At 36.9% G+C, this 15,358-nt stretch overlaps 1 protein-coding gene across 3 annotated transcripts in view; it reads left to right on the forward strand.

Moving 5' to 3' along the window:
* Window positions 1-14,308, forward strand: part of crtc1 (CREB regulated transcription coactivator 1) — a 76,378-nt gene extending 62,070 nt beyond the window's left edge. For all 3 annotated transcript variants that reach the window (XM_018097223.2, XM_002940206.5, XM_004915477.4), the window contains 3 exons: window positions 2,416-2,499; window positions 6,171-6,351; window positions 11,975-14,308. In XM_018097223.2, the coding sequence (XP_017952712.1) occupies window positions 2,416-2,499; window positions 6,171-6,351; window positions 11,975-12,186 (477 nt within the window). In that variant the 3' untranslated portion in view covers window positions 12,187-14,308. The remainder of the gene's footprint in view (window positions 1-2,415; window positions 2,500-6,170; window positions 6,352-11,974) is intronic.
* Window positions 14,309-15,358: the final 1,050 nt, after the last annotated feature.

Below are 15,358 nucleotides of genomic sequence, written 5' to 3' on the forward strand. Positions count from 1 at the left end.
CCATTACACAGTGACTGTGTTAGACACCTGTGCATAAGAATCTCCCTTAGAAGGTTTGAAAAGTGAGTATTTTAAGTACAACGTATCAGTAATCACGTATGATTGGGATTTTTTAATTAAGATATTCACTAATGGAGAATCGTATTAAAACATGTGACCTTAACGGGGAAATCAACTTTAAATTAAAAAGGGTTAAGTATAATGTATGTAAATTACTAGTTTTACTGGGACTCATTTACTAACACTGGGTACCAGGTGTTTAGCACATAATACATGGACAGCAGCCCTACCCATTAAGCTGGCCATACACGTGGCGATCTGACGATGTTTCGTACGACCATCGGTCGCACGAAACATCGTCAGATCCGCCACACACCATTCAGGGCTGAATCGGCAGGTAAGGAGGTAGAAACAATAGGATTTCTACCTCCTTCTGCCGATTCAGCTCTGAAGGGAGAATTTTGGTCAGGTGCCTTCTATGGCGCCCAATCAAAATTTTCTAACCTGGCCGTTCGACGAGCCGACCGATTTCAGCAGCTTCTTGCAACATTGGTCGGCTCGCTGACATACCCTACACGCACCGATTATCGTACGAAACGAGGTTTCGTACGATAATATCGGTGCGTGTATGGCCACCTTTAGTGTAAACCAAATGAGGATTAGTTTTGTTGGGAACCGAGGTGCACTGGCATTGGCTACTTTAAGTTTAAAGGGGTGTGCTTTTTATTTCTAAATTACACTTTTACATAGCAAATAATTCACTAACATTTAACATTTTTGAGTAAAAAAAAATAGTGCAATCCTGATATTTAGCACTCTTAGCAATACAGGTGTCAGGGAGCTGCTATCTTGCTACCTTCCCATTGTTCTGCTGATCAGCTGCTGGGGGGTGGGATCAATCTAACTTGCAGTAAGGAGTGGCTGAAGTTTATCAGAGCACAGGTCACATGGCTGTGGCACCCTGGGAAATGAAGAATATGGCTAGCCCCATGTGAAATTTTAATATTAAATATAAAGAAAAAAAATCCAATGACAACCTTTTACCAGGAAAACTATGTAGTAGTTTTTTTTTCTTCCAAAACCACCTGATTTGTAATTTCACTTCTTTAAAGAGGTATATTGCTCACAATGAATTAAATCAGAAATAATTATTTTATATGCATGAAAACGCCAGTGATATTCATTCCGAGAACCAAATATATATTATTTTAAGGATATTACAGAGCCAAAATTCAAAATTTGCCTTCGCAACCTATATTTTATAAACACCCCTCTAAATGTAAAACATTGAAACATATTTTTATCACAAATAAGTTTACCATCATTTTGGTTTTTTTTTTATTCTTTAGAAACGTACTATATTAACGTAAGTCATATATGTAGCACTTTATCTCCTACATGCTCATGTATACAAAGGGTACCTAAAATACAAGGAAATAATACATTGTAATTTTCATGTCTGATATTTCTGGCTCTGCCAACAAAACATATTGTCTACATTTTATGATGTTTATGATGAACAATAAGTTCATTTCCTTAGCCATGTATATAAGGAAAACATGTATTTGTAAGAATTAAAAACTGTTAAATACCTGTCTGCACAATACTACTAGTCTACAAATTGTAGTATATTTAATTTCAAAAACAGACCCAAAAGTTGTTCATTACAGTGTCTTACCCCCAAGTTTTTTGTTGTTAAGTCTCTTACCCCCAAGATATTCTTGGCTAAATAAATCATAAATATACTGTAAAAGCCAGAGGTCTACCACATATGTACTTACCCTAACCCTGGTTGTGTATTATGTCATTTTTTGTTGGGCTGTTACTTTTTCAGCATGTTAAACAGACCTTTTCAACAGATCAATTTATTGAATTATATTTTACTTTAAAATGGAGAGTATCCTGTCTTAAAAGGCTGTTTTGTTAAAGCACCAGTAAAACCAACAATCGAAAATAGAAGCATTACTGCAATTTAAATAATTAGGCTCCTTTTTAGCCAGTGAGGCAGCCATTGAAGTTAAAATAGGGCAAATGTTGGTCTAGACCCAGAATAAATATGTTGAGAGGGTATTGTGGTGTGTGGTTTAAAAAAGCAGAAGTAAATTTTAAGTCTGGCTGTAGAAGCCCTCTAACATGCAAATGTGACAAGAAATTGCCCTCTTGGTCTAAGGAGTTGGACAGCATTGTTGTACACCATTATTTGAAAACATAGTGGTTGATTAAACTCAGATTAGAGCCATTGAAGTAAATAACTGTGGATCTTTTAAAAGGGCCAATTGTTTAACATTTCTGCTATGATAGTAAAAGTATTTCTTTTTAATAGCTATTGTTCAGAGTAAACCATTTTTCACAATTGTCACATTGGACTTTCGGTTTATCTGATACAATCATTCTAAACTTTTCTTTTGTTTCTAGCATTCAATCCTAGGGAGTGTATTTGGAGATTCCTATTATGACCAGCAGATGACTGCACGGCAAACAAATGCCCTATCTCACCAGGTGACAAACGTATAAATTAGTGGAATTTTTTTACCTTTGTTTAATACATGACGGTAACTTGACAATAATTTTTTTCAGAGAACACATCTGCCTGGGCTCTGGCTGCACTCTGCAATCCAGCCAGAGGCCAGCCCTGTCATTACTGCGTAATTACAGAACCCCATTGTGGCTTTTCTAGGACATAAATTACCCCCACATGTAATGTTAACTAAACTAGCTTAAAGTTTAGATGATAACACAACCATTTAGTATTTTAGTGTTTAAATGTTTTTTATTTGCCTTAATTCCAAATTATGGAAAGACATTTTACCTGAAAAAAGACTCACAACCCAACTTTTTCAGAATATAGATGCCATATCTGTACAAGAAATAATAAAACCCACAACTTTAAAATTAAAGGTTATAAAATGTCATCTTGATATACTAGGACATTTGTACAGCGTACCTGTAGTTGACCCTTTATATGATAGAAGTGGTTCTCCAAGATATTAATTTAGCATTATGTTGGACCCACTGAGATATTCACCATCAGTAATAATTATTATTTTGGTGTGCTACTTTTTCGGACTAGGGGGTAAGTAAACAACCTCTTGCACCCATGTAGACATGTATGCTAGCCTTTTTTGCTATGCAGTTTTCCAGAGGGTTGTATTAACTTCTATATATGCCCTAAATTATTGTGTAATTCTTATATAAAAAGATATGGCTCTACATAACATTCACATGTAGAATGATTTTAATAATGTAAATATATTTTTATGCATGGAGAGGTAACTGGGTTAGAAAAGCCCCATATCCCAAAGTATGCCAATACCACATATGTTTAACTTTATGGAGATTCCTGACTTTTTTTTACCTAACCTAAAAAAGTTAATAAGTTTATAAAACAGGGTAAATTCTAACCAATATTTTATAAAGTAGACATACTACTGAATTCAAAACATCATAACATAACTTATTAACTCATAGTGAACTTTTGTCAAATACAAGATATGAGACCTGTTATCCTGAATGCTCAGAACATGGGGTTTTCCCAGATAAGTGTTCTTTTTGTACCGCCATACCGTAAGTACTAAAAAATAATTTAAACATTTATTAAACCCACTAGGATTGTTTTACTTTCAATAAGGATTTATTATACTGAAGCTGGGATGAATGTACTGTTTTATTTATTACAGAAGAAAAGGAAATAATTAAAAAAAAATTGAATTATTTACTTATAATGGAGAATATAGGAGATGGCCTTTCATAATTTGGAACATTCCAGATAACAGATCCTATATCTGTATAGCATAACCATTATCACCCACATGCTTTGTGTAGAAACAGAGAGGTTCTAAATATAAAACCAGGAAACTTCTAAATAAATTGGCACATAATTATTTATAACAAAAATATGTAGCTTCTGTAAAGCCCAAAAGATAACTCAACAGAAATTTTGTGACCGGCTCTTTGACCCCATGTATTTTAAGTAAGTACAAATTCTAAAGAATTCAGAATGGGTTTATACTTAAAATGTTAGTTTATATAAAGTTTCAGAAAACTATTGCACTTCAGAATGCCACTGGACTTTTGAATACTCAGACACCAAATACACATGTTATACAAATATTCACCCTAAGACAGCTTTCTCCAACACACCTTTCCTTGTATAAAGTGCCAGTAGAACCTAGGGGGAAGAGCAAATAAAAAAAAAAACAATTGACATTCTTAAAGGACACGTCAACCCCAAAAATATTTTTTTCCTAATGAAAGAAAACATAATTCTAAGCAACTTTGCAATATACATTCATTACATATTTGTAATGGTCTTTTAGTTATTTGTATATATATATATATATATATATCTGCTATTAGAAGTAGTGCAGGGGTGGCCAATACGTCGATCGTGGTCCACCAGTTGATCCCCCGTGGATTCCTGGTGGACCGCAATCAAGCCGGGGATGCGCAAGTGCCACGCGAATGTGTACGTACGCATTCACACTGCACTTCCGCATTCCCGGTCAACGGTCGATCGTGAATGGAAAAAGTCTGGCCGCCCCTGAAGTCTTGTTTGCCAGTCCTTTCTATTCTCTGCCCTGGTGGCTCTGGCATTTGAAACAATATAACACAAGGCAGATTTTACAGACCTGCCTTGCTGCAGGAGCCTGGCACAGTGGCAACATTGTTTAAAAAGTAACAACCAGGAGTTAAGCAAATGCTGCTTTCTTTAGCAATTACATTTACAAATAACTTCTAAAGCACTAATATTTTTTAATAAATTTTATATTGGAATGTTGCTTAGAATTATGTTTTCTTTTATTAGGCAAAAAAAATATTTTTGGGGTTGACATGGCCTTTAACAAAAGGGAGTACAAGGAACTGTGTCTCCATATATACTTAATCTGCTTGTATGAATTTGTTCTATACACAGGATACTCTGATCAGTTTCTTATGAGACCACTGGGTAATCTAAGGCAAGTGAAAAGTAATGTATTGTCCCCTCTGGTTGCCTCTAGAAACTACAAATCTGTTCTTACAGTGTTTGAGCAGGTTGGGTGTGTTGATGAAGGTCATTGTATTATCCAAAAGGTTGTAGATAAAACGTTGTTATATTTACATACCTTTCTTTGCTTCATGCAACATATAGAGCAACTTGAGCCCCAGCTGGGTGTTTGTTGAGTTTGTTACTCTTAATACATGTAATCCTTTATTTACATAGCCCTTACATATTGCTTCACTGAATGTTCATCATTCGCATAGGTTCATTCTCCATTGGATCTTAGTATCTTAGTTACCTACCACACACTATGTTCTTTTTAGTCAGATGTTTATGCTGTATTTTTTTGGAAACCTGTGCATACACATTGAGATAGTAGACTTGAACCCTTGATATTACATACCTTTACATCACTGGGCAACTGGTGTTTGCTAATTTGCATATGAAAATTAGCGTTTGGGTTCATTATGAGATTCAGTTTGATTTGTTAAACTGTTAAAACTACTGAAAAATAAAGTATATGTATATATAAATAAATAAAGTAACTTAGGGCACAGGCTAGGACCAATTTATACATTCTTTACAGTGCTTGCAGCCCTCTCACTTGTTCTAGCTCAGTGCACAGCCATGTGCTTTGGTTATTTTTTTTTAAAAAAATATATATTAATTTTATAGTGTTCCAGAAGAAGGGAATTATATAAAACTAAGGAAAAATGGCACATGGTGCCTTCTTGACTGTTTTTCCTGACGTGTTTTTCCTCACTAAAAAATTGGCACCAAAACAGCCATATTTGCCATTAATTGCCCCCTGAGTTATTTTTGAACATGCCAGCAAACATGCTTTTTCATTATAACCTGTCATAAGAGCTTTAGGATTGAGACCATATCTTCTATAATGAGTTCCTCCTAAACTCACTTTTATTTTAGTTACAGTCCTAAAAACACAGTCAACACTTGATAGGACATTGAAATCTAACCTACAGGAAAGGAGGGCAAACCTTTGATATTATCAAATATGACACAATAAGCTCTGGCCCTGAACTGTACCACAAACATAATGATGATAATAAGATGGGAAGAATGTTGCTAGTGTGTCTCAGTATTTAAAACCAATGATCAATAAATGCTATTTGTACAAGTTTCAAAAATATGTTAAAAATCATGAATGCTAATTTGTTGTCTTTTTCCACAGCTTGAACAGTTTAACATGATAGAAAATGCAATTAGCTCCAACAGCCTTTACAGCCCCTGCTCAACGCTCAACTACTCTCAGGCAGCCATGATGGGACTTACAAGTAGTCACAGCAGCTTGCAAGATTCTCAGCAGCTCAATTATTCTAGTCATGGTAACATCCCTAACATCATTCTCACAGGTAAGTTTTACTCTAGTGTACAACATAAGATTCCTTAATTTAGTTTACTAAATGGCACTCATAATATCTGGCTATTTGTAGTATATGTAATAAACTTTAGATTATAATATCTAATGAGCAGTACCCTTGAGGTCTGGGAATTCCCATTCTCTATAATATCTGAAACATATTTTATGTTGGGAAAAAAAAAAAGGCCAAGAGCTGGTGTTCAGTTACTTTATTAAGTTATGGGAGTTTGGGGTTAGACCAGAAAAGGGTGAATTTAGAGCAAACCGTTTGGGTTGTGGGAAAGAGATTTTGTGCCAGCTGCTATGCCTGCACTCTAGCCTTCATTGGGTGGGATGCTTTTAGAGTGTATTTAGTTCCCCTAAATGTAAGGTTTTTAAGTTCTAGAAATCTGATGGCTTGGGCCTCTAGTACTGTAGCAGTGTGGGTTCTTGAAGGGGCTGCCCATCTCCACGTCTGTACTGATTGAGCTGCAATGTAGTACAGAAAGGTATTGGGAGCCGCCAATCCTCCTCGCTTGGATGGAAGTAGGAGGGTGTGGAGAGATTCTGTGGTGGTTTTTACTCCAGTATAGGGTCAGCATTAGGGATCAGAGTTTGCAAAAAAAATATATGGGTTTCATCAGTCAGTTCATGGACAGAGCTCTGTCTTTTAGTCCTGCACTTCTACCTGTTACAGTTAGAGCTGTATTTTTTTCCTGTGAGGGAGCTCACCATCACAAAATGGCGGCTCAAGGTATAAGGTATAATATATACTGAAATATATATGGTAAGATTCTTTAATAGGTTTTGTATTATGATTTGCAGTATAAATTATCTCTTGGTTATGTACTCAGTCTGAACTTATACTTTTCATATAGGTTGATATATCCCTGATACAGAACTTGCAGCATTTGGCATACGTGCTTGTGATTTCCAAGGTGGTTTCTCTTGACAGATTTAGCTGCAGTTTTATGACTGATGCACCTGCAATTTTGGCAGGCTTATAATTCTTGTGTCAAAGTGCTGATTGGCAGAACTCATCTATAGCTGGCACATACTGGTAATTGACAGTCAACCTAATATGAGTCATCATGCTGTTGGAAGTGGTTGAGCCATTAGTTAATATGTTCTGGGAGTTAATGTAATTTAGCCATTAGTTACTGAGGTGGGTGTTTCATTAGTTGTTGTATATCATTGTAACATTAATTGCAGGGGGTCACCTCCATCGTTTTCCTCTTGCGCTTATATTTTTATTTCAATTTGTAATATATACATCTTTTCACTCCAAACCTTTTCTCTGGGCTCCGATTGCTTTTTTCAAAAAACTGATTTCAGGACAGGATTAGGATTCTATTTGTTATTATTAGTTATTAGTTTATATGTCTAATTTATAGCACTTGAAGCCATACTCAAAATATAAATTACCACCAGTTAATTTTACTGTGCAGAAATAACTTAATAGATAGGTATACACTGTTAGTCAGGAAGTTAATTATTAAAGAGCAGTTGAAAATATAAATTTATGCTTATTTGGCTATACTGGGCATAGTTTTTAAAACATAGTTTAATTGTCACCTGGTTAAATTGTTTTTAGTTTACTTGCGTTGTACAAATGTGATAGATAAGTTAACTTGTAAGCTCCATTAGGGAGAGGACCAGACAGTTTTTGTAAAACTCCCTCTATAAAAATGAATAAATAGTTATATGCAATATGTACGGTATCTTTTCCTGTAAGTTTTACATGAAAACACTCATTCCCCATGAACCACTTGTTCCAGCTGATTTGTAATCCTTGCTTTTCTTACAATTAACACTCTAAAGCAGTGCTGTCCAACTGGCGGCCCGCGACCCCCCTCTGTGTGGCCCCCCACCTGTCTGGCTGCTTTGATGGCTTACCTTTGTGTAAGGTTTAAATGGTATCAATACTGTGATTAACTGACCCCCTGCATGGTTCTCATCTTAGATTCAGGCTGTAATCCCCCTGTATTGTTTAAATATGTAATTCCCTGTGTTGTTCACACCTTTTAATCTCTGCATTGTTCACCCCCTGCAGTGTTCACACCTCAGGCTCAGGCTGTAATCACCCCCATTGTTCCCCTGTTCACACCTCAGGAGCAGTAGAAACCCACAAATAATCCCTGCACACTACAAAAAGAACATATACTGAGGTGGTACTTCAATTAAAAAGTTTTTTAATATATAGTTATTGTGCAGACTGTAGGAGCAGTGCCAGCATTGTGTCACTGTAGGCTGCCTGTGTGTGCCATACACACAGGCATCATAGGGCAAGCAGAGTATGGCACACACAGGCAGGGTAGGGAAGGCAGAGTATGGCACACACAGGCAGAGTATGGCACACACAGGCCAAGTATGGCACAAACCAGCCAAGAATGGCAAACACAGTGAAAGTATGGCACACGCAGGCAGGGTAGGGAAGGCAGAGTATGGCACACACAGGCAGGGTAGGGCAGGCAGAGTATGGCACACACAGGCCAAGTATGGCACAAACCAGCCAAGAATGGCACACACAGTGAAAGTATGGCAGACACAGGCAGGGTAGGGAAGGCAGAGTATGGCACACAGGCAGGGTAGGGAAGGCAGAGTATGGCACACACAGGCAGGGTAGGGAAGGCAGAGTATGGCACACACAGGCAGGGTAGGGAAGGCAGAGTATGGCACACACAGGCAGGGTAGGGAAGGCAGAGTATGGCACACACAGGCAGGGTAGGGCAGGCAGAGTATGGCAGGTTTTTGCTGTACTACAACCATTAATATGGGTATGGTCATGTGATAACATGGGTGTGGTTTCAAGTGGGTGCGGTTTCAAAAAGGGGAGTGGTCAAAATTGGCTTCCATTATCGGCCCTCCACCACGTAGGTCGGAAAAATTCCGGCCCTCGGTACAACAGAAGTTGGACAGCACTGCTCTAAAGGAACAATACATGGGACAAGGTTAGCTGCGGATTTAGCCACTCCAGGCCGAGTAGCCAACTATTTGGGGCTTTATGGGCCCTGTATAACCAATATTTGGCCAGGGATAAACCATATACAGTATCTTTGGGGCAGGTTTAAAAATCCTGCCAGCCGAGCACCACATTGGGTCATTGAAACAGTCCTCTCACAATGGATGTGCGTAGGCCCCTATAACAATTGCTGGACCAGTTTAAAGGAAATGCAAAATTGTTCCATTAAATTCTAGCTTAAACCCTAAAATTAAGTAAAATAACTATATTATGACTATTTTTCCTACATCAGGCCTCCCTACCTATGTTGCCTAAGAAATCTGTTGGGCCTCCAGCAGCATTGTCCTCTTAGGGGCTGATTTACTAAGACACGAATTCGAATCCGAATTGGAAAAATTCCAATTGTAAAACGAACATTTTGCGTCTTTTTCGTATTTTTTGCGTTTTTTTTCGGCGCCTTTACGACTTTTCGGAAATTGTCGCGACTTTTTCGTTACCAATACGATTCTCGCGAAAAAACGCGAGTTTTTCGTAGCCATTACGATTCGCTCGTATCTTGTCGCGACTTTTTCGTATTGAGCGCTCTTAAGCGGCGGCCGAAACTTTCAGACTTAGCATGATTTTGGAAGCCTCCCATAGGACTCAATGGCACCCTGCAGCTCCAACCTGGCCCAAGAATAGTCACCATACTGAAGCTTGAATGAATCCGAACGCTACGGAAAAACTCAACATTTTGCGCAACTTTCGGAATGGCTACGAAAAAGGCGCGCAAGTTTTAACGCTACGAAAAAATCGGCGGGTTTTGCACAATATTCGGATGGCATCGAAAAAGTCGCGATAATTTTCCGAAAAAATCGCCAAATACCGATCATTACGAAAAAAACGCAATCGGACGCATTCGGCCGGTTCGTGAGTAAGTAAATGGGCCCCTAAGTGTTGCATCATCTAAGAGTGATATCAGCCTTAGGCACCATGTAAATGTGATGTAAACTGGAAAGTTATGGATTCTAGTAAAATCTCTTAACTGATTTCTGTCTAAAATGTGTTTTCCTACTACCTAAATACCCCAGCAGTAAAGGTATTCACCCTTCAGGTTAAAGAGCAACGCTGGAATTCCAGTTCTTGAAATTAGAACAGAACCCCCTTTTATTAATGAAACAGTAATACCAAAAAAATGAAAATGTTTCAAAGTAAATAAAATATAATGCACTGTTGTATTGTACTGGTAAAAATGATGTATTTGCTTTAGGAACACTGCTATAGTTTATATAAACAAGCTGCTGTATAGCCATGGAGGCAACCATTTAAGCTAGAAAAGGGGAGAAAATACACAAGTTACATAGCCGATTAGAGATAAAACATGGTTGTATTCTACAGAGTTTATCTGTTATTTGTTATGTAACCTGTGCTTTTTCTCCTTTTTAATGGCTATCCCCGTGCCTACATAGCAGGGTATTTATATAAGCTATAGTAGTCTTTCTGAAGCAAACACACAACTTCAACCAGTGTAGGGCAGCAGTACATTATAGTTTTAATACATTTGTATTCTTTGGTGTTTCTGTTTGTTTAAAGAAGAAGTTGTTGATTTCAAGTGAAATGGCAGTTACCATGTACAGGTATGGGACCTCTTATCCAGAATGCTCGGGACCTGGGGTTTTCTGAATAAGGGATCTTTCCGTAATTTAAATCTCTGTAAATGAAGTCTGCTAAAAATCTTTTAAATATTGAATAAATCTGATAGGATGGTTTTGCCTGCAATAATATAATTATATCTTAGTTGGGATCAATTACAAGGTACTGGTTTCTAATTACAGAGAAAAAAGAGAATTATTTGCTTATAATGGAGTCTATGGCAGATGGCCTTTCTGTTTGGAACTTTCTGCTTGGAACTTTCTGGATAACAGGTTTCCAGATAAGGGATCCCATACCTGTATTATGTAATATATAGTGAAATGTTGTATTTGAACAGAAGAATTTGTTTCTTCTTTGAAATGTGTTTGCTATTAAACATTTAATCATCTTTTATATAAAATGTCTGTTATGTTCAGTAAAGCCTATATACATAGGGGTATATTTATCATGCTTTGTAAAAAGTGAAGTAAAGCATTACCGGTGATGTTGCCCAGGGCAACCAATCAGCAATTAGATTGCAACTGTTAGATGCTTTGTTTTGGTTTTCTGATTGGCTGCTATGTGCAACATCACAGGTAATGCTTAATGTTACTTTTTATACAGCATGGTAAATATACCCCATAGTCTTAAAGGAGACTCCTGTTGACTGAAAACTGTGCTGGCCTATGGTGTTGTAATAGGAGTGCCACATCATTATTTTCGTCTTCTTTGTAAACCTCTGTATGATTTCTGGATGGGTGTGCATGTGCAGGAGAGTAAAAGCAAGCTTTTTTGCTTTTAAGTTTGGCTTTTTACTCTATTGGGCATGCGTACCCAGCTTGGAACCATACAGAGGATGCTTGAAGTGGAAGAAAATGGCAATGTGGCGCTCCTACAGTAATACCCCGCCTGATGCTGTTTTCAGGAAACAGGAACACAGACCTGAGGTATCAGGTAAGTGATAATAATGACACCCCAGTGATTGTCTTTCCTTCCCATTTAAAATGTACTTCTGATCTCACTAAAACCTCTCTTATATGTTTTGCCTTATTTATTCCTGTAGTTACTGGAGAATCACCCCCAAGCTTATCCAAGGAACTTACCAGTACATTGGCAGGTGTTGGAGATGTGAGTTTTGATTCTGATTCACAGTTTCCTCTGGATGAACTTAAAATTGACCCCTTGACATTGGATGGACTGCATATGCTTAATGATCCAGACATGGTCCTGACAGATCCAGCAACAGAAGATACATTTAGAATGGACCGACTGTAAATTGAATATTCAATGCAGGAAAGATAATGCTGCCCTTACCCCCGCTGAGCAGAAAAGTTCAATCGTGTAAGGCAACCACTGAGAGGTGTCGCTCTATGCTGTACAATGAGTAAAATCTTGTTGTCCAAAGCTTGCAATGCTATGAATCACACATTGTGTGCCATGTTTAGCTCTTGTAATCCATTCATTGCAGCCTAATGAAGGATTATATCTTATTTTTTCATTATTAATCACCAAAGTTTTGACATTGAGTTAACATTTTTTTAGTGCTTTTACTCAAAGTGTTTAAATCCGGTGCAGGAAAACAGCTTGGATCCTCTGATAACTAGACAGTTGTTGGCCTTACTAAAGCCTGTATCAACATATGCTGCGTTTAGCATTTCACCTCCCGAGAAGGACAGCAGGCCAAAACCTAAAGAGGAATTTCTATATCCTTTGGATATCAAAATTGTGGTTTTCAAGATGGCTTTGTTTCTTACTGTAGCTGACATAGGGAATTTGCCTGCCATTGGAATGCGTGACAAATATTGGTAATTATTTAGACTAAAAGCATCCATCCTTCTGAAGAGAAGACACTTAACACATTGTCTGAATTGTCTGATTTGCTAAAGAAATGTAGGCTGCCTCAGCACACAGAATTGCATGGTTAGTGAAGGAGCCAGTTGAAATAGTTTTCAAAGAAAATCTTATGCAGCTAATCTAACGCTAGTCAAGCTATTGAGCTTTGTCTTCTTCTACTTATGGATGGTTTTCTCACTTGCTGCCCAGCTTGTAAATTATTTTACTCCATTTTAAGTCAGAAGGGCCAATAACAATCTTCTTAAGCAGTCACATTTTCATAGTATTTATGAAAGCTGTTTTTAGACTTGGGAAAAGTTCTAATTCTTCATAGTGTCAAATGAATTTTGTTTACTTTTTATATGTTTGGGGTCAGACCAGGTTTTCAAACTCAAAGAGAAAAATTTACATAGATTGAACAAAAAGGGGGTTGAATTAGTAAACTTGCCAACCAGATTATTCATAATATGCATCCTTACCACTGGAAACCACTGGTTTCCTTGCTATGCATTAAAGTCACATTTCAAAGATCACTTATGGTTTTCTTCTTATGTATACGTTAAGTATGAGAATACTGCATGCAGTTGTTTGTGTTATTGGCAGCTATACATGCATAACTCCTGAAATGCAACAGCTGATTTTACCATTATAGTTGTTTACCTTTACTGAAGAAATGTCGTTGTAATGCATCTTTTAAGAGCAAGACTGCCCATTGGTACCAATAGCAATCTTTTACAATGACATGTTGTATTTTGTTATGGTATTTTCAAAATGTTGTGAATCATGTATTAGTTCAAAGGCTACATGGTTAGATGCATTGTATTCTGATTGCTAAAATGACTGCTGCATTTAGGAATGGAAAACTGCTTCACAGAATAATTTTTTAAGGTAACTGCACTGTAGATAATTTTACCCAACTGTAACTATAACCCCTCTTTTCCCATTTTCCAAACAGAGCCTCTAAGGTTTGCAGGAAGGATTAAACAACCTTTTTCTTAAGGAAACTGTGCATGAGCCTAAATGGATTGGTCTACTTATTTAGAAGGTGAAAACTGCACAACAAAAATAAGGAAAAAGATGTCATAGAACCAGGAAGTTAAAGAATCCTGAGAGTCACATATCTATTATGCAGAGCTTCATATACATTTACAAATATATTTCCTAGGATATGGGCTACCCAAGCCCTTTATATGATGCATACTATTTGTGCTATACAGAAATAAAACTATTCTGTGCAAAATCAGTAAGTGGTAATATTGGATGCACAGGCAACATGGGTGTGTGAGCAATTATACCACAATCAGAAGCAGGAGTAAGCTAGATATTGTAATAGTTCTGTACTTCTGTGCATTTGGAAAATACAGGTAAATAATTTGATTATGCTGAAAAGAAATTTAGCCCAGACACAACAAATTATAATTTTTTTCTTTTTAGATGACTTTATAGTGTTGGCGCCAAACATAAAATAGCTTATTGTTTTCTAGTAGTAATTTTTTTACTACTTGACAAAATAGTATTTTAATGTAAATGTATGCAAAAAGTTTTATGATTTGTGGTCTGTTTTTTAAGTGTTAAAATCATACATGCAATCATACAAGAAGCAGAATCAAGTTTTGAAGTTTTTAAGCGAAAGTCTTGCCACAAAGATTTATGACCTTAACTTTAATATGTCTGTGCAATTCTGTACTGACGAAGGCTGTATATGGATTGAATCTACTACATTTTGCCACGGGAGACAATACAACCTCATATTCCCAAAGCTTTGTCACCTCTGAGTGGTTACCATAAAAATTGTACTTCGCGTTATGATCCTGGGAATATTGATGTTATAAAGCTTATAAAGGGGAAATAATTTAAGTGCCTCCAGCTTAGTACAGTACCCCATCAGCAAGTCCCTTCATGTTGACAGTCTGTGCATTTACAACTAGGCTAAAATCATTTGTAACGAAGCAGGGAATACAGTAATGAATGTTTGACATTGTTTGGTTAATCAGAATTGCTCCTATAAATGTGATATTAGCTTACTTGCATCAAACTAATATCAACAAAACATACTGCTGATAGTATCTTTATCTTCCCTGCTTTATCAATCTACAAATGTAGAAAACTATCCAAGGAACGAACAGTAATCTGTCAATGAATGTGAATCAGCTTTAAGAAAACACAATATTATATGTATTCTGTATGCTTTTGGGTTAATAAGGAATCTGGGATGTCATTCAAAGCTACAGTGAGACAACACTACCTTTGCTGATTTGGAAAATCCGCTGTGGTGTTTGTGTATTTTTGTAATTTTTAATATGCAGTTGTCTCAAACATCAAGCATGCACTTTTGAAATATTGAAGGGCTCTTTAAAAAAAAAAAAAAAAAAAAAAAATGCCGTTTAATTAAGCCATGCTGGTCCTTGCATTTCATCCTTTAAGATGGGCAGCAAATCCACTAAAAGTGTTGAAGAACACAGTTTTCTGAGCATGATACAGGTCTAGCAAAGGCTAATCTTTGTTCCTTTATTCATCCTTTCATGTAAAGCATCAAGGAAATCCAGCGTGTTTGTTCTTTAACTGTTAATGTAAGAGCCAAGAGATTTTTTTTTTTTAGATTTTGAGCTTTTAC

The sequence above is a fragment of the Xenopus tropicalis genome, chromosome 1 (assembly GCF_000004195.4).
Source record: "Xenopus tropicalis strain Nigerian chromosome 1, UCB_Xtro_10.0, whole genome shotgun sequence".
Lineage (NCBI taxonomy): Eukaryota > Metazoa > Chordata > Amphibia > Anura > Pipidae > Xenopus > Xenopus tropicalis.